Raw genomic sequence first — 25,041 nt, 5'->3', positions numbered from 1 at the left:
GAAATCGCTTGACGGAAAGGCCACCTACACCCTGCCAACTCTGATCGAGTGTAACGACATTCTGGACAACCGATCGGAGATACCAACACATGAAGTGTTTCGAAATCTTCCTCACTTAGCAGCCATCGCAAACAAGGTACCTGCACTGGATCCGGAGGCACCCATCTTACTGCTCCTGGGGCGAGATGTGATTGAGGCTCACAAGGTGCGAAAGACTATTAACGGCCCACCTGGTGCTCCCCACGCACAAAACTGGACCTGGGATGGATTGTGGTAGGTGATATCTGCCCCGGTAGAACGAGAAACAGAAAGGTGAGCGTTTTCTTCACTAACACGCTCTGTAGAAGCTCCCCTTCTATCTTTGAACCATGCCCTAACTTAATCCACGTTAAGGAAACATACGGTCCTCTAGCTGTCGTACAACAGCCCGAACATCAAAGGTTGGGTCACTCAGTATTCTGACTCACGAAGGAAGATGAAACTCTAGCACCCTCTGTCGAGGATCTCAGATTCCTAGAGATCATGGACCAAGATTTAAAAAGGGACACCGACAACAGTTGGGTAGCCCCACTACCCTTCAAACCCTTCAGACAACGGTTCCCAAACAACAGAAACCAGGCTATCAACAGGCTTCTTTCCCTTTCTCGACAGTTCGACAAAAAACCGCAGTTGAGAAACGATTTTATTCTCTTTATGGAGAAGTTGCTAAAAAATAAGCATGCTGTGGTTGCCCCTCCCCTAGCCACTGAAGAGGAAAGATGGTATCTTCCCATGTTTGGAATATACCACCCCAAGAAGCCCGGAAAGATCAGAGTGGTGTTTGACTCCAGCGCCCAGTACAATGGGGTATCGCTCAACGATACTTTATTGACTGGGCCTGATCTTATCAATACACTAGTAAGCGTCCTGATGCGTTTCCGAAAAGACTTAGTCGCGGTTATGGCGGACATAGAGCAAATGTTCTACTGTTTCCGGGTGAAGGAAGAGCACAGGAACTTCCTGCGATTCCTTTGCTTCAAAGACAACGACACTACCAAAGCTGTCGCAGAATACCAGATGAACGTCCATGTGTTCGGAAACAGGCCTTCACCAGCAGTGGCGACATACTGTCTTCGGCAGTCAGTGCAACAAGGACACCCAGACTCCGACCAGGCTGTTAGAGAATTCGTGGAACGAGACTTTTATGCAGACGATGGCTTAAAGTCCGTTCCCACTGTCGAAGACGCAATTTCCCTACTGAAGAAAACTAAATCTGTCTTAGCTGAATCTAACCTAAGACTGCACAAGATAGCGTCCAACAAGAGTGCCGTCATGGCAGCATTCCTTCCTGAAGACCATGCCACTGAAAGCAAAGACCTTGACCTGGAGGACGAAGCAGCACCAGTGCAGCGCAGCCTCGGGCTTAATTGGGATTCAAAAGGCGACCACTTCTTTTTCACGGTGGATGACCCCAATAAACCCTATACGCGGAGAGGCGTTCTGTCGACCATCAACAGCCTCTACGACCCACTTGGATTTGTGGCCCCAGTCACGGTTCAAGGCAAGTTTATTTTGAGGACCCTGACCATGGACAACAACGATTGGGATGCTCCACTACCACCACAAAGGCATCAGGTATGGACTGCGTGGAGGGACTCCCTGAAGGACTTGCACAACCTACGGATACCCAGGTCTTATGCCACTATGTCCCCTTCGACCGCGATAGGTAGAGAGCTTTGCATTTTTTCAGACGCTTCTACGAAGGCCATTGCAGCTGTTGCTTATTTGAGGCTAACCTTTAGAAATGGAAGCTGTGAAACTGCCTTCGTCATGGGAAAAACCAAGTTAGCCCCCCAGCCCAAGGCTTCCATACCAAGATTAGAACTATGCGCAGCCGTGCTAGCTGTGGAACTAGCGGACCTTGTACACCAGGAGCTGGACATGGAAGTTGACACCACCTTCTACACGGATAGCAAAGTGGTCCTTGGCTACATCCACAATGAGGTAAGACGCTTTTACATCTATGTCGCCAATCGGGTCCAGAGGATACGCCGCACGTCCAAACCCCAACAGTGGCATTATGTGCCCACCGACCAAAACCCCGCAGACTGTGGAACTAGGTCGGTTCCTGCTATCCGACTTCACGATGCACCATGGCTCAATGGGCCAGCATTTTTATCTCGACGCCTGATGATGGTAACCAGACTTATCACCTAATCGACCCCGATCAAGACACTGAGATCCGTCAAGTGGTGTCGACATTCACCACCCACACCTCTTCTTCTTGTCTTAACTCTGAACGCTTTGAGAGGTTTTCATCGTGGATTGCCGTTACGCGAGCTGTAGCCCATTTAATACATATTGCACGAACATTCAACAAGAGAAATACGATCAACAAAGCCTGCAACAGATGGCATTGCTGCAGAACACTTACAGTGGAGGTGCTTAACCAAGCAAAAAACATTGTGGTCAAAGCAGCACAAAGATACGATTATGCCACAGAGATTAACTGTCTCGAGGAGTCGAAAAAACTGCCCTCGGACAGCGCAATCAAGACTCTAGATCCATTCATAGACGAACAGGGTCTCCTCCGAGTTGGAGGGCGCATGCGAAGAGCAGGACTTTCCCAGGAAGAGATGCATCCCATCATCATCTCCGGAAAACATCACGTGGCTACATTGCTAGTGCGACATCACCATCAGAGTATCCATCACCAGGGACGTCATTTGACAGAAGGTGCGGTTCGGGCAGCTGGCTTCTGGATTGTCGGTGGCAAGAGATGCATCAGTAGAGTAATTCATTTCTGTGTCAGATGCAAGCGGCTCCGGGGATCTGTGCAAGTTCAGAAACTATCCAACCTACCAGAGGATCGCATGGATTTCAGCCCTCCCTTCACCAACGTGGGCATGGATGTGTTTGGACCTTGGCCAGTTACCTCTAGACGAACCAGGGGATGTTTGGCTCACTCCAAACGATGGGCCACCATTTTCACATGCATGACCACCAGGGCAGTTCATATAGAAGTATTGGAGTCTCTGGACACCTCGAGCTTCATTAATGCTCTGCGCAGATTCCTCGACGTCAGAGGTCCAGTCAGACTTCTCCGCTCGGATCAAGGCACCAATTTCGTGGGAGCTAAAAAAGAATTGAGAATAACATCCAATCTAGATTACAACGCAGTTAAAAACCATCTAGCAAGTTCAGGCTGCACTTGGCTGTTTAACCCTGCTCATGCACCCCATATGGGTGGAGCATGGGAAAGGATGATTGGTATAACAAAAAGAATCCTCGACGCTATGCTGGCGCAACACAACAGCACTCGGCTGACCAATGAGGTGCTCACCACCTTTCTGGCAGAAGCAGCAGCCATTATCAACTCTAGACCGCTTGTACCAGTTTCTACCGACCCAGAGGACCCAGCACTGCTAACCCCAGCAACTCTACTCACACAGAAAGTTGGATCGCTCTCAGCACCACCTGGTGAATTTAATTCTAAAGATGCCTCTAGGAGGCAGTGGAGACACGTTCAACACCTTGCCCAAACCTTCTGGAAGGGATGGAAAACCCAGTATCTCCCTCTGCTACAGACCCGCCGGAAATGGAGGGAAAGCACCCCGAATCTGTTCCCTGGAAATGTGGTGCTTCTCAAAGACAAAGAATGTAAGAGGAATCAGTGGCCACTAGGGCTGGTAACTAAGGTCATTTCCAGCAAAGACGGAAAGGTTCGCCAGGTGGAGCTAAAGGTCCGAAAAGGTGACTGTATCAGACATTTTGTTAGGCCCATCACAGAGACTATCCTTTTAGTGCCTGCTTCAGAACCCGTCGCATAACATGTTCCCTTACACTTGAGATACAATTTCATGAATTACATTGGACGGGGAGTGTTGTGTCTTCAGGCCGGGCGTTTTTTGCGAGAGGGACACAGTCGGTCGTCACCGGAGAGAGGCCTGAGTATCGTGTGAATAACTTTTGTGCAAGCCTTTTTCTTGAATATTATTTTTTTTTTTTATTTATCCCCTTGTCAGCCCGTCTATTTCGGGTAAACATTGTGCTTTAAGTGACAAATAAATATTTATATAGATTTATTTTCATACGGACACCTCCCTCCCCACTTTTCGTGATTGGCGAGATCTCGTTGGGATTTCCGGTTTGAAGGGCTAAGCGAGCCCTTTTTTAATGTGACTTCAGACGCATCGCACGCGTTTTTTCTTCGCTCCGATCAATCGCCCCCCCCCATACAGCATACGTCATTCCTTTTAAAGAACATTACACTTTTGCCCTATTTGCCGGACAATATTTTTAGTCACTCATTTTATTTATTTTATTTTATTTTACTTGTTTTTCTTATTTCCATTTCTTTTTTTTTGTTGTTTTGGTCCATGCTGAACCAAGTTGTAATTTCTTTAGTCTATTTAAAGTTGTTCCTTTGCTTGGACAGATTTGTTTCACGTGGTTAAGCGTTGTTTAACCAAGCTATTTTTTAAATATAAAATCTTTCACTGTGTTGTTAGGTGAAAGCACGGAATAGTTACGATATTCTCTTTTCTCCACGTTGTAAATAACTTCCAAAATAATGCCACCGTTATCTTGGCACAGTTCAATGGCGCATAGTGCCTTATATGTATATATGTTTATTTATTACTTTATTTTTGTTTATCTAAATTTTAATTCCCTTATTTTTTTTTGTTTTGTTTCAGATTTTTTTTACCTAGTTAATAAAGCATATTCAGCGTAATACGTTGTTATGTCAATTTAATTTGAGTTGAAACTGCCTGCCTGACGCACGATTTCTTCAGTCTGACGGCCGATGTATCGACGCTGATACTGAAGCAAAATTTCTAAGAATAAATGCTGAGGAGCAGAACAGTAAAAAAAATCTCTGGTGCCTGTACTGAGTGGGTTATTGGACACGGAGCAGCAGAATTCTCAACCACGTGGCTACATGAGTGTAGCAACAGACTTTCTACATTACATGGATTATAAACTCTCTCCACGTTGCCGACCTTGGACAATATGTCTGCCTCTCCTTCCTACCACACGCGGTCGGAAGTTTCGCACTCAACCAAGTCGTCCACTTCAACACGTGCTAATACCGAGGCTCATCTTGCCCTCATCGACATTGAGGCAGACCTGGAAGAGGAGCTCGAAATGCTGCGCATTAGGGCGAAAGAAGTGGCAATAGAAACTAAAAAAAATAAAGGCCCGGAAAGACGCGGCTCTCACAGCCACCGGCTCCAACAGAGACAAGGATTCGGTTGTCTCCTCTCACCGCCACAAAACCGGCTCGAGGCTCGACCCAACCCCCCTCGACGCCGTGCAGTGCACCGCCGACTATATCATCAGCCAGAACTCCCTGAAGCAGTCGGAGAAACCAGTTCCCTCTCCTCTCGGGCAACACTATCAGCCTCCTCCCTCTAATCAAACTTTGGACCTGTTACTATACATGGCTCGTTGGGAAGTGCTCTCCTCAAATCTAAGGAAATTCTCAGACCAACCGAAGGACTACAAGGCCTGGAAGTACTCCTTCCTTAATGCCATCTCAGGACTGAAAATCTCCCCCCGGGAGGAGATAGACATGTTGGTCAAGTGGCTCGGTAGACACTCCTCGGACCAAGCCAACCAGAACGAGGACTATCGGAGATATGGAGGAGGCTGGATAGGTACTACGGAGCTGTCGAAGTCATCGAAAGCTCCATTTTCAAAAGACTTGAAGCATTCCCTAAGATCACGAGAGACTACACAAATACACACATTTTGTTTAATGCAACCATTTAATTTTTAATCATGATGATACCGCTCAATTCCAACTAACTAAAATAGCTATCAAAATCTTACGACCTACGTACTGTGTGAACGGGGATTTTCTTACCTAAAAACATTAAAAATAAAATATTGTAAAAGACTTAAAATATTGATGAAGAGTAAAGAGTGTGTCTCTCTCACATCCGCCCACATATTGCTGCAGTAGTTAAAAAACACCAGGCACAACTGTCCCACTGGCATTCACCATTATTATTCTATACGAGATATTGAATACAGAATATGTTGGTTTATGTGAATAAAAATTCTTATCATATAATCTTTGATTTTCTTTTATTTCATTGCAAAAAGACTTTATGAGTAGAAAATACTATTTTTTATGATAAGTGTGCTGTGAAAATTTAAATAACCTCAAGAGTGTGCCGCCATGAGAACCACTGGAATATGTGTGTTCTCACCAGTGAGCAATTAAATTACACATGTTCGTCTTCATAAACGCAAACTTGCACATGTTGGCTCTCGACTGTGAGCGATCCAGAAAATAAATCAAGAAAGCAAAAGTTTCGATAAATACGTTACACAAGATGTTTATACATGCTGGTCCTTCTTTCATACTCGGCTCTTGTCATCGTTCATGACTGATTGTGACCGCCTAAACTATATTGCATATTATTCTTAGTTTTACAGATCCTAATATTCAATTTTAAGATGAAATCTAATAATGTTCTCAGGAATTATTTGGTGAGAAGAGTAAGTTCAGTGATATTTCTAGAAAGAATGTATAAAAGGTAACTCTTTTGAGACACACACGGCGTTTCCCATATTAAGTGAGTATCGCTGTGTCTGCTTGCTCCTAGTCCTGGACCCCGTATTACTATTTCTATTCATTTTGTTTTTTCTATAATTATAAAGTTAGGAATAAAATGAAATATAGAAATTTTTTAAAAAGATTTTCAGCATAAACACAGACCCCACTCTATCTTAATCACACAATCTTAATGAAATATCCTCATCCAAGTGAGCAATAAAGTTTCAAATTATATTTCGATATAGAAATTATTAAATCATTTCTCTCTGATAGGTTCATAAGAGTAGTAGTTGATGGGCAATATCAGAAGCTCACAGTATTAATACCGGTGTCCCTCAGGGGTCCATCCTGGGCCCAACTCTTTTCCTGATCTACATTAATGATCTTCCAAATCACATCCTTACATCATTTGTAGACATTTTTGCTGATGACACTACCATCTATGGTAGCACATCTAAGACAGTAAACGACCAAGTTCTCTCCGATTCTCTCTCCTCTGATCTTGATCACATTGTAGAATGGGGAAAGGAGTGGCTGGTTACTTTTAATGCATCTAAAACCAAGCTTCTATCTTTACATCATCAACGTTCTGATCCCCATCTGGCATCAATTAAAATGAATGGCTCTCGTCTTGGGGAGGCCTCAAGTTTTGACAAACTTCTGGGCTTGAGCTTTACACCTGATCTGAAATGGAATACATACATCAAATCTGTTGCAAAGGCTGCTGGAAAAATGGTCAGATCCTTCTATCGATCCAGTAGATATCTCACTGCTGATTCAATTCTCTATCTATATAAGAGCAAGGTACGTCCAAGGATGGAATACTGTTGCCTGCCTTGATAGGGTTCAAAATAGACTTCGTAGCCTCGTAGGAGATGTCCTTTTCTCTTCGCTGCAACCTCTTTCTCACAGAAGATATGTTGCAAGTTTGTCTCTTATGTATCGTTATTTTCATGGCAAGTGCTCGACTGAGTTCCAATCTATGTTCCCCTCCTCGCCAAACTTTCACAAGAAACACTCGTCTAGCTGAAAAGACTATCAATAATTCCCCCCACTCTTTATCTGTGCCTAAACCTAAACATAGATTCCATGATCAAAGTTTTTTTCTTAGAACTGCACACCTGTGGAATTGTCTTCCGTTTTCCTGCTTTCCAGCTGTCTATAATATGGTTGTCTTCAAGTCCAACGTGAACAAGTTTCTGATGAGCCGTTACACTTAAGTTAACAAATTTACCGAACTTCCATTACTATCGATTACTATATTGTTCTTTTGACTACTGTACACTCTTTAACCCTTATCCTTGAGTGGCCTCTCGGCCTTGATAAGTTGTGACGCCTATGTAAAAAAAAAAGAAAAAAAAAGAATCTATCTCCAAATAAACTGTGAAGAAGTCCTATTTTCTAGATATACTAGCAGCCCACTAGTGTTAGGGCACTAATAAAATATATTGAAATATGATATCTTAGTTCATACAGATTTCGTATTTATTATTATAGAGCCAATACTCTATTAATCCTTTTTTGACCTGGTTGAATATCAACAAAGCGTTTGACTCAGGAACCACTACTGAACGCACAGTACAATGGTGGTTTAAGAAATTTTGTGATGGCGACGTGTCTTGAAGATGATGAGCGTAGTGGTCAGTCATCGAATACTGACAACAACCAATTAAGAGCCTTAGTTGAAGCCAATCCAAACACAACTGTTTGAGAACTTGCTTTTGAATTAGATGTAACGTATACAACGATTTTCAACCGCTTGAGAGAGATTGGAAAGACAAAAAATCTTGATAAATAGGTGCCTCATGAATATAATAACAGTAATAAAAAATGTCATTATAAAGTGTCATCTTCCCTTCTTTTATGCAACAAGAACGACCCGTTTCTCGAGTGGGTTGTGATTTGTGATGAAAAGTGGGTTCTTATGATAACCAGCAACACTTAGCTCAGTGGTTAGACATCGATGAAGCTCCACGACATTTCCCGAAGCCAAAGTTGCATTAAAAGATCATGCTGACTGTTTAATTGTCTGCGTTATAGTTTTTTGAATGCAAGTGAAACCATTGCAGCCAAGAAGTCCTGTCAACAAATGGATGAAATGGATCAGAAACTTCAGCAACAACACCCAGCATTAGTCAACAAAAAAGGCCCAATTCCCATCCATGATAATGCCTGACTTCACGTTGCAAAACCGAACCTGCAGAGGTTGAACGAATTGGGCTATGAAACTCTGTCTCATCCGCCATACTTTCGAGACCTGTCATCTATCAACTATCAATATTTCAAGCACCTCGACAACTTTCTGCAGGAGAAATGCTTCAAAACCCTAAGCGACGCCACCAGAATGCAAGATTTTTATGGTACTGGCATAAATACACTTCTTTTGCATTGGCAAAAATGTGTTGATTCTAATGGTTCTTGTTACGATCAATAAATTTTTGCTTGAGCTGAGATAAATTCATCTGAATTTAAAAGTTAAAAACTGCAAGAATTTTATTGTCAACCTCATAGAAAGAAAACTTAAAGCAAAACGTCATCAGCAGTTGACTGATTTAGTTTTGTTGTGTTTTTGTGACTAACTACTAGTAAGAAATAAAAAAATACTTATCCGTTCCCCTCAAGCAATGGTATTCTCAAGAGAATGAATATTACAGGTGTGTTTTGTAAATGGAATTTGATTGTTCAAGCTTATTAGTCTACTTTTGTGAAGTTTCTACGTTTTATCCAGACACACATAAAGTGTCAGAAAAAAAAACCTCTTTATATAAAGTAGTAGTGTTTGCATGTGTGTGTCTGTGTGTGCAACTCTCCTACAGCCCACACCACTGGACTGATCATTACCAAACCTGGAATGATGATAGTGCACACCATTTTTCAAAGTCAAGGTCAAAGGTTAAAATTATATTTAGTGCGGCTCTTCATAAACTCCCTCACCTAGGGATGGTGTATACTAAGTTGGGATTCATTACCTTCCTGGGGGCAACTATCATGACACCGGCCAACTTCTTTGTGAATTTAAATACAGATCACCCTCCTCCACCCTGATCCTCTCAACCAATTTAACAAATGTAAATCATTTCGATTCTTTGTAATTGTTTCAATTTTTATGTGTAACAATTGTGCAACCTTTATTTAAAGTTTATAGTTGGATTTCAGTCACTTCAGGAAATAGTTAAAAGTTTTTAAACACCTTACGAAATTGTTGCTCTTACAGCATCCACTTACTGCAAGGGTGCGCACGAAGCGGTTACCTGACAGTACAGCAAAGTCCCATATGAAGTGCGGGTATCTTTGCTAGTAATAGATAATTCTTTTAAGCATATGAGTGCATCTGGTAATTTTTTTGTTTTTTTACATTTTCACCCCAAACAAGGCACATTGCCACTTTGGTGTAGGGGGCTACTATCAGAGGCAACAACTACTGGGGCACTATGTAGGGATTTGGGCAGCAAGATGTCGGTTCACGTTGCACTTGAACTTCTGCATGTCAGTACTGTTAGGGAAGCAGGAGCCTGGAATGGAATTCCAGAGTCTAGCATTTCTGGGGAAGAAACTACTGGAGTAGAAAGATCTTTTACATCTAGGGATCTCTACAGTGTGGGGGTGGGATTTAGCTGCCTGTCGGGTTTGGCGAGAGTGTCTACGTCGTGGGGCCACAAGTGATTGCAGTTCGTCAGAGCATTCACGATTAAAATACTTGTAGAACAAGCAGAGAGATGCAACGTTTCGTCGATGAGACAGAGGCTGAAGCTTAGATACCAGTTCAGGGCCTATCAGATTGGCGACTCTTTTTTGAACCTTGTCTAGGAGCGAGAGACTAGTAGCAGATGCACTAGCCCAAATGTGACAACAATACTCCATACATGGGCGAATGGTGGCCTTATAGATGTACAGGATACTTTCAGGTGTCAGTAGTTTTCTAGAACGGTAGAGAGAGCCTACCTTTTTTGCAGCGGCCCTGGCAATGTTTTCAATATAATTGTTCCAGCTCATGTTTCCTGTGAACGTAAGGCCAAGCAGTTTGAAAGATGTACTCTCAGACAGGGAGTCACTGGCCATTGCTATTGGTGGCAGAGAAGGTTTCTTGTAGTTATTGAATGAAACCAGTTTAGTCTTGGCAGCATTGAATGTGACCATCCATTTATGTCCCCATTCCACTACAGATTGGAGGTCATCCTCTAGTGTTTTTGCCATTTCTTTAGATATGTGTTCGTTTGTTTTCCTGTCATGCCTGTTAAAGTTTTTCAAGCATCATTTGGTTTAGCGTCTGTTTGACATGCTGGCGTGTTGGACATCTTTTAAAAATTGACTTCAAAATTAGTTTATATCTGGCTAGATCTTTATTTATACCTCTTTTAATCAAGTTTACCTCAGCACTTTTTCCTAAACCTTGTAAACTCATTTACTCTCATTTATTTTTCAACATGGTGACACCATCAGCTGTTAGTCGTCTGCACGATACTGTCCACATTTCATTTTCTTATAAAGACAACAGAAATAAACCTGCCAATTAGACTCACCTTACAAAGTCATTGCATCATTGTCATATTATTTCTCTACAAAGTTTCATTTTTAGACATCATCACAGACACATGCCTGATAGACTGATAAAATTGTCACCCTAACGAAAACAACACGACAGCTTCATTTTAAAACTTTTGTTGAAAAAAATAAATTCTGGTAACTTGATTATGTTGTAGAGCTGACATCTATTCAATATAACTGCCTTCAGCCTCAATCACCTCCTTTATATGGGTCCGGAACTGGGAGCATGCTTTTTCCACAAACGTCAGTGGAAGCTCAGTGAATACTCGGTGGATGGCAGCAATCAGGTTGGCTTTGGTGTTGTAGGAGGTTATGGTGGTGATGTACTCGATGCATGACCAAATGAAGTAGTCCAATGGGATCAGATCGGGGGAGGGGGGAGGACAGTGATAGAAGTATACAAAATCATAGCATGGCTTCTGAAGCTAAGCCTGGATCTCTTTGGATTTGTGGGCCGGCGCTGAGTATTTCTGCCACACCCAGGGTCTGTCAGTGGCCACCTGATTACACCAGGAATTCACCCACTCTTCAGCATATCCAGGTACACTTCAGTGTTGGTTATCAAGCCTTCGAAGATGTGGCCCTCACTTGAAACCACACCAAAGACCATAACTATGGGTCATCCAATGCATTGAGCTGTGCCCTCAAGCATTGAATTGTCTGGATTTACATTTTGAGGATGCTAGCAATGGTCCTGTTGTCATAAGTTGGATCAATAGAGAGTATGAGTTGCATAGCAGTGCAACATTGATTTTGCTCATTGAATATTTTATCACTTTCAGACCTGATAGAAGGCTCCTATCGCTCTTGGGATGTGTACCCAACTGGCCAACGAGTACATAGTTTGCAACAACAGAAAAAAACTGGTTTTCACGAAACGTAAATGGAATCATGTTGTCTTTTCTATGGCGACAATTTTATCGTTACATGCTGTACATTGTTATGAACTTCACGTAACTGACATTGAGTAAAATAAGAAACACTTGAAAATTACGAAACTAAATGACATGTTAAAACATATAGAAGACAAGTTTTCCTATGATAATTAAAAAAAAACTGTCTCACCTCCAAGAACAGCTGATCGATATTGATTTCTTCTTCCGCATCCAATTCTTGTAGAGCAACTTTGACGAGAGAAGAAATTATTTCTGAATCATTAGGATTGAGGAATGTCTGTAAATGTTCGTGGAATTCATTGCATGTCATTGCATTGCCAGGAAGCACTGAATCAGAAAGATATTTCATCAAGTCTGTGATGACAGTAAGTTGTGTATGGTAGACATTTTCATCCATCTGAAAAAAAGCGAATAATAGAGGCATAATTATGCATATAATCATTGACACACATTCAACATGCAAGCAATGTTTATATTATTTACAAATAAATATACCATCATTTGCACAAATTGGGCTTTTAAAATTGTTCAAAACAATTTTAACTCTTAAAACGCAAAATTGCAAAACTTAATATTCAACAATAATGTGTGTGCGCCATTATTACCAGAATATTTAAAACTGATGATGATGATGATCACAATCAGCATCAGCAGGGAAATAATACTGGGCCAATGGTTACTGATACGGGCTGAGCACCTTGGTGTGCCAAGTGTTGATAAGAAAGATATCAGAGACACGAATGCCAACAATAATCATTTTATTCAAACAAAACAAATGAATGCTGCCAACAACAACAAAAATCAGCAGGAGTTTCATTTTATTCAGAAAAAAACATCCACTCATGGCCACCTGTTTTCTAATCATGTCTCACTGATTGACGTAATTATCTATTTAAAACATCGCTTCCCTCTAATCTCAGGTTCTTATATGACCCTTTGCAGTTTCAAACATTTTGACTCCATCTATGTAACAAGTAAACCTTCTCTAAAAGATTTTTTTTTCAAAACAAATATTTTTCAAATAATTATCAATGAAACCCTACATTTTCAGCTGATACAAAACTCTTACAATTGGTATCCATATTGTAGGTGTGGAATTCAGCTTTTTATAGAAGTTTAATTATTAAATAATTGATGATCCTATTATATTAACCAGTATTACTCTTAATAACTGTTGAATCAGGCGCAGACAGAAATGATATAGAGTTTGAAAAATAAACATTTTCCAGTGAAGATGATGCGTAAAGATATCAGGTTATGATAACATTTAGAGTAAAAGAATGATATCATAGTTGTTGTTGACAGAGAAACAGGTTTCAGAACAATGTGTCTGTTGAAGTGGTGCGAAACAGATCAACAATCATTACTGAAATGAAAAATGTTATAATCGTTAAGAGCAAAATATCCCCTAAGATTCACCGTCCCCACCTATTTATCGTTTATAAAATAGTTATTAGGTTAGTGCAAAAATAATGTCATTTTTTGAAGTTCAACTTTCATAATAAACTTTATTAACCAAAATAAGAACCATTAGAATCGGCATATTTTTGCCAATGAGAAACATGTTTATTTATCACATTAATATAGAAATCCAGAGTTCTAGAAGCGATGAAGTCATTGAAGGCCGATTTGGCATCATCTCAGCTTTTGAAGCATTTTTCATGCAGGCAATTTTCGAGATGCTTAAAAAAGTGATAATCGGTGGGCAGGAGGTCCAGTGAATATGAAGAATGAGGCAGAGTTTTGTAGCCCAATTCGTTCAGGTTCTGCAGGGTCAGTTTAGCAACATGCGGGCGAGCATTAATATCAAGGAGAATTTATCCCTTCATATCGACAAATCTTGGGCACATACGTTGGAGCTTTTGGTGCATTTCGTCAATTTGTTGGCATTACTTCTCTGCCATAATCGTTTCGCCTGGATTCAAGAAGCTGTGATGGATGAGACCGACCGCAAATAACCAATCATTATAACCTTTTTTTGGTGCAATTTCTGCTTTGGGAAGTGTTGTTGAGTTTCTCCAGCATCCAACCACTGTGCCGAACATCGCCAGTTGTCATAGAGGATACACTTCTCATCACAGGTCACAATCTTCTCGAGAAATGAGTCGTTTGTATTGTGTAGAAGGAGCATAGAAGACACCTCTAAACAACGAATTTTTTATTATCGTTCTATTAATGCAGCACTCATTTATCCAACTCTTTTGACTTCCCGATTTGTTTTAAATGGCGAACGATTGTTGAGTAATCGACCTCGAGTTTACAGCAAATTCTCGCGTGGTTTTGTGAGGATTGGCTTCAATTAAGACTTTCAAATGTTTGTTATTGTTGTGGGTGAACCACCCTCCAAATGGACTAATCCATCGTCCATATAAACTTTATGCATGACGATCCCAGGCGGGGGATCTAATTCCAGAGCGACGCTCACATGCTCGGTGAATTACATACACTTTTCGTTTGTAACCTTTCCTTTGTAACCTTTTCCGTTTTTTATGTAATACATGTTTTAACTGACTCCGTTGTTCTGTTCTTCTTTGTGACTACTTGCGAGCCATAACATTGGCGACATTGGATTCGAGATACATACTCACGTCTAAAAGAGTGTTCTCATAACACACTGGCGACATTGAGTTCGAGATACATATTCACGTCTAAAACAGTGTTCCCATAACACTGACGACATTGGATTCAAGAAACATAGTCACGTCCAAAATAATGTTCTGAAAACATTAACGATGTTGAACTCAAATGTTTATCACGCTTAAGAAAATGTAGCATAATACTTGCGACTGAAGGACTCGCGGAAAAAAATCCGATTAACAACTGTTAATTGACCTTAAAAAAACAGACAATTACGGAACGAAAAAGAGTTGGGAAAAAAGTTCGTCGCTACATAAAATGTAAATCTTTACTTTGTAAAATAAAAAAAAAAGAAAAAAAATTTTATCGCTACTAAAAAGGTAAATCTTTACTTTGTAAAAAAAAATTTTTTATCGCTACTAAAAAGGTAAATCTTTATTGTAAAAAAAAAAAAAAAGAAAAAAATTTATCGTTACTAAAAAGGTAAATCTCTACTTTGTAAAAAAAAAAAGAAAAAAAAAGAAAAAACATTTATCGCTACTAAAAAGGTAAATCTTTATTGTAAAAAAAAAAAAGAAAAAAAAATTATCGCTACTAAAAAGGTAAATCTTTATTTTGTAAAAAAAAAAAAAAAGAAAAAAATTTATCGGTACTAAAAAGGTAAATCTCTACTTTGTAAAAAAAAAAAAGAAAAAAAAAGAAAAAACATTTATCGCTACTAAAAAGGTAAATCTTTATTGTAAAAAAAAAGAAAAAAAATTATCGCTACTAAAAAGGTAAATCTTTACTTTGTAAAAAAATGTTTGTCGCTGTTTTTCTCTACTAAAAAGTAAATCGTTGTTTTTATCTTCTTTTTTTCAAAGGGAAATATATACTTGATTTTTTTTGTTTGGTTTGAACGATTAACTGTTTCCCTAGCTTCATATTTTTTCTTTTTGCTTTGTTTGAGGAAAAATCAAAACGTTTTGTTAAGTTCAACTAGACAAACATTTTTCTAACTAGACAACGAACATTTTAAAATTGCTAATTCCAACCAGACAAAATGGATGTTAGCTCATTTGACTAAGGTGCAAATTGAATCAGCCGATGTCTACAAGGAACAGACGACCATCAAAAGGAATGACAAAAACAAGCAGCCGAAGCTAAAAAACAGTCAGCCGAGTTACACAAAAAATTGGCAGAACGCCAACAACGTACAGAGGAACTATTTGCAGAACGTCAATTAAGAACAGAAGAATTACTTGCAGAAATTGCAAAGAATAACGCGCACTCTGAAAGCGATTCAGCTTTTTCTCAAAATACAATATGGTCCGCAATAGATAATTTTAAGTACGAGGAAGATGAAAAATCATTTGCAGCTCATTTCAGGAGATATGAAGACTTTTTCAATATCGACTGTGGTAACTGGCCTGACCAGAAGAAGACCAGACTGCTGCTGCGAAAACTTGAAACGACTGAACATTTGTGGATTGCATCTTGCCACGGAAAATTGCGGATTTATCGCTTCAATGAGAAGATAAATCTGTTAACAGAACTGTTCTCCCTGAAAACGTCTCTTTTTCATAAACGATGGAGATGTTTGAATGTGACCAAAGACGATAATGACGACTTTGCCATGTACGCGGCAGTCATGAACAAGCATTGTGATGACTTTAAGTTGTCTGAATTAACAGCAGACAATTTAAAATGCCTTGTTTTTGCACAGGGTTTAACCTCGGGAAAAGATGCGGAAATCGAGTGCAGAGTTCTTACGAAGTTAGAAACGAACCGAACTTAACACTGCAAAAATTGACTGAGGATTGTCAAAAAGTTGAAATAATAAAAAAAAGATGCGAGAAATATCGAAGCAGGCATCGCAAATATAAAAAAAATAGAAACAATATTTTCATTGCTACATGAATAGATGAAATGGAGATATTGAGAGTAATAGCAGAATGAATATTGTATTTTACATATTGACTTTTCATTGGACAAAATCTGCAATCACTAGTTTCTTTCAGCCAATCAGAGAATTTAAAATATTTAATGCTGAGAATAAGTAGTAGGGATAGGATGATTCCAATATTTCCCCTGATTCTCATACAATTACTGCTTCCGATTCTTTAATCTTTAAATATTTAATTATAGAGTTGTTATTTGTTCCAGATTACAATAAAAACACATGTTACATGCACAGATATTTTTTCAAAGGCCTTCGACAAGGTATGGCATAAGGGTCTACTTCACAAGATTTCCAGCTACGGTATAACTGGAAATGTTTTCTCAATCATTAAATCATTTCTCTCCGATAGGCTTATAAGAGTAGTGGTAGATGGACAAAAATCGGAGGCCTGCAATATAAATGCTGGGGTCCCTCAGGGGTCAATCCTGGGCCCAACTCTCTTCCTGATCTACATCAATGACCTCCCTAAACACATACTTAAATCATTCGTTGACATCTATGCTGATGACACGACCATCTACAGCAACACATCAAAGGCTGTAAATGACAAAGTTCTCTCTGATTCTCTCTCCTCTGATCTCGAGCGCGTGGTTCAGTGGGGGAAGAAGTGGCTAGTTACCTTTAATGCATCCAAAACCAAACTCCTATCCTTACATCATCAACGCTCTGATCCCCATCTGGCATCAATTGTGATGGATGGCTCTCGTCTGGGTGAGGCCCCGTGTTTTGACAAGCTTCTGGGTTTGACCTTTACTCCTGATCTGAAATGGAACACGTACATCAAGTCTGTTGCCAAGGTCGCAGGAAAGATGGTGGGATCCTTCTACCGCTCCAGAAGATATCTCACTACTGATGCAATTCTCTATCTATATAAAAGCCAAGTACGTCCAAGGATGGAATACTGTTGCCATATCTGGGCAGGAGCTGCCAAAAACAGCCTATCATGCCTTGACAGAGTACAAAATAGACTTTGTGGCTTAGTGGGGTATGCCCTTTTCTCTAACCTGCAACCCCTCTCTCACAGAAGAGACGTTGCGAGTCTATCCTTGTTTTATCGTTATTTTCATGGCAGGTGCTCGTCTGAACTCCAATCCCTGGTCCCCCCTCGCCAATCTTTCACGAAAAACACCCGTCTAGCTGAATCCACTGTGAAAAATCTCCCCCACTCTATATCTGTGCCTAAATCAAAACGCGGATTCCATGAACAAAGCTTCTTTCTTAGAACTGCACGCCTGTGGAACTCTGTTCCGTCTGCCTGCTTCCCTCCGGACTACAACTTGGATGTCTTCAAGTCTAATGTTAACAAATTCCTAATGAACCGCCCCCTTAAGTAAACATTCCATCAAATCTCCACACTAACGTAATGTACTTGCAATAACCCTTATCCCTGAGTGGCTTCCGGGCCTTGATAAGTGGTGATCACTGTGTAAAAAAAAATAAAAAAATAAAAAAATAATTTTGTGGGGTTGATCTATGGATTTTAGTTTTACTGCTAATTTAAATTCAATATTTTTTTATTTTATTATTACTACCAGCAGTGGAAGATTTTGCTTTAAACTAAAGCAAATCAAAGACAACTAAAAGAATCGTTTTGGCATCAGAAAATAGACACAAACTTTATCACCGATTTTTCCGATTCTAATTTATCGTCTCAACACTAATTTATAGCCAAACTATTTCCTTGGAATTTTTAACATTACAAACTTTATCTTTCCTTAACAAGATGTTGAAGAAAATTAATTGATTTTCTAAAGAAAGATTTTATGATTCTTTCCTTTGATAATATCATATCCACTTCAAGATGCATCTTCAGAACATCGAATCAAGTTATTTTTACATTTTAATCAAATACAATTAAACTCCATGATTAAACTTGTGATGCCAATCTCTTGCAGTATTCCGTCGTCATATGCTTGATAATTTATTTTGAAATGATAATTCAATTTCATTCTAATTTAAATGTGTATCTTGAGTGACTTGACGACATTCATCTAGGATGGGTTGAGCCAGATCCTCCCATAGAACACACAGCATCCTGAATAAATGCAGGCCATGCACAGTAGTCAAGATAGTTATGGGCAATCAGTACCAGTATCAGTGGCCAACACTATAGACCAGAGTTATGTATAACCAGAGTTATGTTTAACGTTGGCTTTAATGATGTGTAACTATGCTTTTAAACCTATAACTATGTGTACAAACCTGTTTGTATGCAGTCTGTAGAGTCCTGTGTAGACAAAAAGAATGAAAAAAACAAAGAAAAAATTGCCGTGTTTTTCTCTTTATATGCTTGCGATATTGTCACCTAACATGCAAATGAGATGCTTCCGGTTGGATATGAAAATCTAAAGTTGAGTTTTGACAGTAGAACATCGAGATTTGAAGTAGAAAATTTTTGGCAGCAGTGTGTCGAATGTAACATTTTTTAACGACAAACTATTTCGGCCAGAAGAAATCATGGAATCAATACAACTGAAACTGAGAAAGAATGTGATACCTTTAGTGGAGGTGATGTGGTTGCATGGATCAAAAAGGTACAATTAGTAACTAAGCTACAGAAAGTGCAAGACCTTGTGAGTTGTATTTTTTTTTACAGAGGCATCACCACTTATCAAGGCCCAGAAGCCACTCGACACTCGAGGATAAGGGTTAAAGAGTGTACAGTAGTCAATTGGACAATATAGTAATCGTTAGTAATGGAAATTCGGTAAATTTGTTAATTTAAGTGGAACGGCTCATCAAGAATTTGTTTACGTTGGACTTGAAGACAACCACATTGTAGTCAGCTGGAAAGCATGCAAATGGAAGACAATTCCACCGGTCTGCAGTTCTAAGAAAGAAGCTTTGTTCATGGGATCTACGTTTAGGTTTAGGCACAGATAAAGAGTGGGGGAAATTATTGATAGACGGGTGTTTCTTTTGAAAGTTTGACGAGTGGGGGGGGGCATAAATTGGAGCTCAAATAAGCACTTGCCATGAAAATAACGATAAAGCAGAGACAACTCGCAACATGTCTTCTGTGGGATAGAGGTTGCAGGGAAGTCTTCTCTTTCTCCGTGGAGATGTGCTGGCTCTCTACGATAAGATGAGCAAAGAAGACCAATTAGATGTGAAACAGAAATGAGACTAGTGACGGCATTCACTGAAGGACCTTTTGAACCAAATGAAAAACTAAAGCGATTCAAGTAGACAGAAGAAGTCAGCTGATGTTTATGGCAACAAAATTAAAAGATTGGCTCGAATATAACATTTGATTGTTCGATCAAAAAGGGTGATCCTGTCCTACAGACAGATTTGTGTATTAGAGATGTGTACCTTATACATTAAATGTACCTTGACATTAAATTGAGTAACACTTAAAAAAAAACGAAAATAGCAGGTAAATCGAATGACTCACGTCTTCATTCAAGATGAGCCAAAACAACTCAATATTTTTGTTCGTCTCTGCAAATCGTTTACATGCGTCTTCCAAATTGTAGGCCCATTCAGTTTTCATGAGTTCCGTTGGAAAGTTATGGGTTAGATAAGCATCTACATATTCAGAAAAACATGTATCCTGTTAAAAAAAACAAAAAACAAAAAAAAAAACAATGTTAAAAATCATTAAAGATTTCAAACAATATAACTATTGCAGTTATTGTTTGACTACATGAATACAAGTTAATTGAAGACTATTTAAACACCTATACATCATTTAAATCATACTAGTTCTATTTTATTATGCAACAAATAATTAAAAAAAAAACATGAATCAACAAGTTTTGATCAAATTATAGGCAAAAAATTGATCAATTATTTGTAGACAATTGTTTGTAATATGTATTGTATTTCAGTAACCGGAAAGGTTTGATATGCCATAAAATTAACAATTAATCTATCAACGTAGAACAGCGTTTCTCAAACTCCCTGACGTGACACATTAGTGAGTCACGGAATGATTGCTAGTGTGTTATGAAGAGATTATAATTGGAAGTTACAAATTGTTTTAAGTGGAAAACTCTTCCCTAAGATTATAACTGTTGTTTATATAAATAAATACTGACAGCCGTGTTATTTATTACAAGATAATAATGCTTAAATATCAAAATAGAATAAATAAAACGTACAATGAATCGTTAGTTGTAACTTAGATATTTAGAATTATTCGATAGTAAACATTTATTATGCTCTATATCATTTATATATCTCACAATATTAAGAAATTTGTAGGTAATTTTTGTTTCATATTTAAATGTTGTAACGTGCTGTGATACAAGAAACAAAAAAAAAAATGATTGAATCTGATAAAAATCCTCTTTGATATTTTTAGCATTTTATTCTATTTTAGGTTCTTAATTGTGGACAAGATTCTAAAGAGAAAAGAATAATAATTATATAAGTTAAAATAAAACCCCACAAAATGAAGTTTGGATTCCATAGGACTGGCAATACAGAGCAACCAAACATTGTCTAGTGAAGCAATAGTTTAAAGATTAAAAGACAACTTACTAATAATCATCCTAGCCTTCATAGCAAAAGCGTCGGACATTTATAATGGATGTTACAATTAAATGCAATGAAAAGTCGACAAGTTAAGAAATAGCAATGTCTGAAAAAGCTAAAATAGCTTCATATAAGTTCACAGCAATTATTTCAACTATGAATATTTATTTCGCTTCGATAACATTTCTTCTTACATTTTGTTTTTACAATCATAATAATCGATCATTATAATACTGATCATAATAGTCGACTATTTTACTTTCTGTTTTTATTTCCATAATACTCTGATAATATTGAGGAAAGTGCAATAGCCAAATTTAAAAATATGGTTTCTCTCCAAATTTATGAATCCTCTGACATCAGTAATCATGCTCAATGAATTGCATTTATTCGTGTTATTAAAAAGATGCCATAATTAATCAATTTCTATATTGCAAATAATTATTCACAACTAGAAAAGGTCAAGGTAATTCTGATATAATTATCAGATGCTTCAAATAATATGACATACAATGTGATATATGCGCGATAATATGTGCCGATGACGCACCATCAATGGTTGGTTCTATAAAGGGTTTGACATCTCTAGTAGAAAAGCAGAAACCTAATACATGCAATCTCCTTGTTTATTCACACAGAGACGTTTCAGTTTCAACAGTAAAAAAACAATGAACAAAAAAAAATTTCAATCAAGTAAAGTCCAATTTATCAAATTTTAAAAAATTATTTTTGCATTTTCACCTCAAACAAGGCACTGTGCCACTTTGATGTAGGGGCTACTATCAGTGACATAAGTTGTAAGGGTGCTATGCAGCGAGTTGGTCTCTGTCTTCATTCGTGCAGGGAGGTGTGAACATGCTTCAACATACAGCGCCTGGAATCTCCACATTGGTCACCCATCTGGTACTGACCAGGCTAAACTTTGCTTAACTTCTGTGATCTAATGTGATTATGCCGTACCAGATTATGTTACATTGTTACAAGATGAAGGGGGAACTCTGGTTAGAAGTAGGGACAATTTTTTTTTTTTTTTTACATGGGAGTTACCACTTATCAAGGTCCAGAAGGCACTCGGGGATAAGGGTTATTGCGTGTACAGTAGTCAAAGGGATAATATCGTAGTAATCGTTAGTAATGAAGATTTGATAAAGTGTCTTACTTAAGGGGGCGGTTTACCAGGAATTTGTTTATGTTGGACTTGAAGACTTCCAAGTTGAAGTTAGGTGGGGAAACAAGCAAACGGAAGTTCAACAGGTGTGCACTTTAAATAAAGAAGCTTTGTTCATGGAATCTATGTTTTGATTTAGGCACAGATAAAGAATGGGGAAAATTATTGGCAGAGGTTTCAGCTATATGGGTGTTTTTCGTAAAAGATTGGCGAGGGGGGACATGAGATTGGAGTTCAGACGAGTATTTGCCATGGAAATAACGATAAAACATAGACAGGCTCGCAACGTCTCTTCTGTGGAAGAGAGGTTGCAGGGAAAAGAAAAGTGCATCCCCCCACTAGGCTAGGAAGTCTATTTTGTACTCTGTCAAGACAGGATAGGCTGTTTTTGGCAGCTCTTGCCCAGATGTGGCAGCAGTACTCTGTCCTTGGACGTACTTGGCTTTTATACAGATAGAGAATTGCATCAGCACTGAGATACCTTCTCGAGCGGTAGAAGGATCCTACCATTTTTCTAGCCACCCCAGCAACAGACTTGATGTACGTGTTCCATTTCAGATCATGAGTAAAGGTATATCCCAGAAGCTTCTCAAAACACGGGGCCTCCCCAAGACGAGAGCCATCCATTTCAATTGATGCCAGATGGGGATCAGAGCATTTATGATGTAAAGATAGGAGCTTAGTTTTAATGCATTAAAAGTAACCAGCTACCTCTTCCCCCACTGTACCATGTGTTCAAGATCAGAGGAGAGAGAATCAGAGAGAATCAGAGAGAACTTTGTCATTTATGGCCTTAGATGTGTTGCCATAGATGGTTGTGTCATCAGCATAAATGTCAACGAACGATTTAAGTATGTGTTTTGGGAGATCATTGATGTAGATTAGGAGATATAACCGTTAGCACATCTGCTGTAGATCTGGCAGAACCGAAATCATATTGCATGTCAGTAAGAAGGTTATTTCTGCTGAGGTGATTGACTACTTCTCTATTTAATATGGATTCCAGCAACTTACTCATGACACACAGGAGACTTATTGGTCTGTACTGAGAGGAAGAGGACTTATCACCTGAATTCTTAAATACTAATGAGGTTTTCCAGGCTATTGGGGAGCACTTCTCCTTAAGGCAACGCTTAAACAGTTTTGTAAGTATGGGGGGTAAGTTCTGGTTGAAGCTTTTTCAACACTATAATTGGAATGCCGTCAGGGCCAGTTGCTTTACTGGAATCAAGGTTCTTGATTAGCTTGGCGACTTCACGCACAGATATTTGTATGTTGCATAGCATGTTGTCTGTTATAGGAGAAAATACAGCAGCACATTCTGGGGAGCACCATGGTTGGCTGTTAGGTTTTTGTTGGAATTTTTTTTAATTGTATGAATCGATATATGCCTACAATTAACCATTCGGTTAGGTCTGATAATATATAGGACACATCCTTTTCAAACATGGAATGCAGAGGTAGATAAGCTATAACTGTACAGAAGCTATCCCAGTCAACCGTAGAGTATTGATATACAGTATGGTGAAGAGGTACGTCTGAAGACTTATTACATTTAATTTTTCTTTAAATAGAGCCCTGGTCAGAGATAGGTTAGTTTGGAAGTCAATTTCTTAAAGCTATCTAACGCATGTGAAATGGTTGTTTAAAAAAAAGAAGTTGATCGATCAAGTTCTGAAAGTTGTTGTGCAAGGATAAAAATTCTAAACATATTCGCTTATATCACTCACAGAAGTAAAATTGTTGCTGAAAGGAATGATGCTATTTCTCATGAATATCCCTGTTCGAGAAAGCTCGATTTAGCTTCATATGAGGTGGGATAAATTATTGATCTTAAATAATAATCTCACGTTCGTGCGGAATCAGTAATCCAGCAAGCAAAATATGATTAAAATTGCGTTTGACGTTAAAGCCAAATTAGCAATTAGAAAAATCCATCGTTCAAACTTCAAACATTCAAATTCACATTTTTGACATGTCTAATACTATCAAGGAAGTGTCACAGACAAATTTCAAAATATGCTTTCTATCCAAATCGATAAATCTACTGACGTCATTTATCGTGTAAAATTAATTGCATTTATGCATGTAATTGATTAAGACCCTATAATTAATTTCATGATGCAAACAGTAACCCACAATGAAAAAAAATCAAGATAATTTCGAGAAAATTACAATGTACTTCGAAAAATGTGGCTCATCATAGCATTTATGCATGGCCATATTTACCAATGTAGCTTAATCAATGGTTAGTTTTATAAAACGGTTTTACATTTTTCTCTAAAAACGTTTCACATCTTTAGTGGAAAAAACAGAATTCTCATATGATGCGAACTCATTGCTTTTTACACAAAGTTTTAGATTAAAAAATAACACGTAATAAAATAAGTGTTGAATTAAGTGAATGAAATGGTTAATTTCATGAAAATTCAGCCGAAGCCAGAATTTTAAAGTTTCTTTGTGAGGATATTGTTTCCTAACATGCTTACGATTGCGTACAAAAGTAAGATGGTTGTCAAGGGAAAAGGTACTATTGTACGTAAATGAGCTTCAGAACGTTTTTTGTTTTAATTTTCTTTGACAAGAAACACTTGATAGCTTTTATAAATCGTTGCAAAATGAATTGTAGATGCCTAAAATAGAGTAATTAAAATTTTCTAAACATTTAATTAGAGAATTGATGCTCTTTAAGAATGTTTAAATGACTGTAAAGCCGATTGTGTAATGTCAGTGCATTATTTGCAAAAAAGTAAAAATATTCATTTAGAAAGGTAGTAAATTATTCTAAATATTTTCTCAAAAAAAATTCATTGAAAATTGTGGGATTTTTTTTTCTTATTTTTTTTATTTGGCATTTCTGAATTTTTGAGATGAGGATTGGTTA

General features: G+C 38.4%; 1 protein-coding gene across 2 annotated transcripts in view; it reads right to left on the bottom strand.

The window, feature by feature from the left end:
* Window positions 1-25,041, bottom strand: part of LOC145284966 (translin-associated factor X-interacting protein 1-like) — a 378,099-nt gene that overhangs the window by 54,740 nt on the left and 298,318 nt on the right. For both annotated transcript variants that reach the window (XM_080134070.1, XM_080134071.1), the window contains exons 12-13: window positions 19,905-20,063; window positions 12,158-12,385 (exon numbers count right to left, since the gene is read on the bottom strand). In XM_080134070.1, coding sequence (XP_079990196.1) covers window positions 12,158-12,385; window positions 19,905-20,063 — 387 coding nt within the window. The remainder of the gene's footprint in view (window positions 1-12,157; window positions 12,386-19,904; window positions 20,064-25,041) is intronic.

This window comes from Euprymna scolopes, chromosome 9 (assembly GCF_053919585.1).
Source record: "Euprymna scolopes isolate OS-2025 chromosome 9, ASM5391958v1, whole genome shotgun sequence".
Lineage (NCBI taxonomy): Eukaryota > Metazoa > Mollusca > Cephalopoda > Sepiida > Sepiolidae > Euprymna > Euprymna scolopes.
The sequence above is the reverse complement of the archived record's forward strand: the minus strand, read 5'-3'. Positions and strand labels throughout refer to the sequence as shown.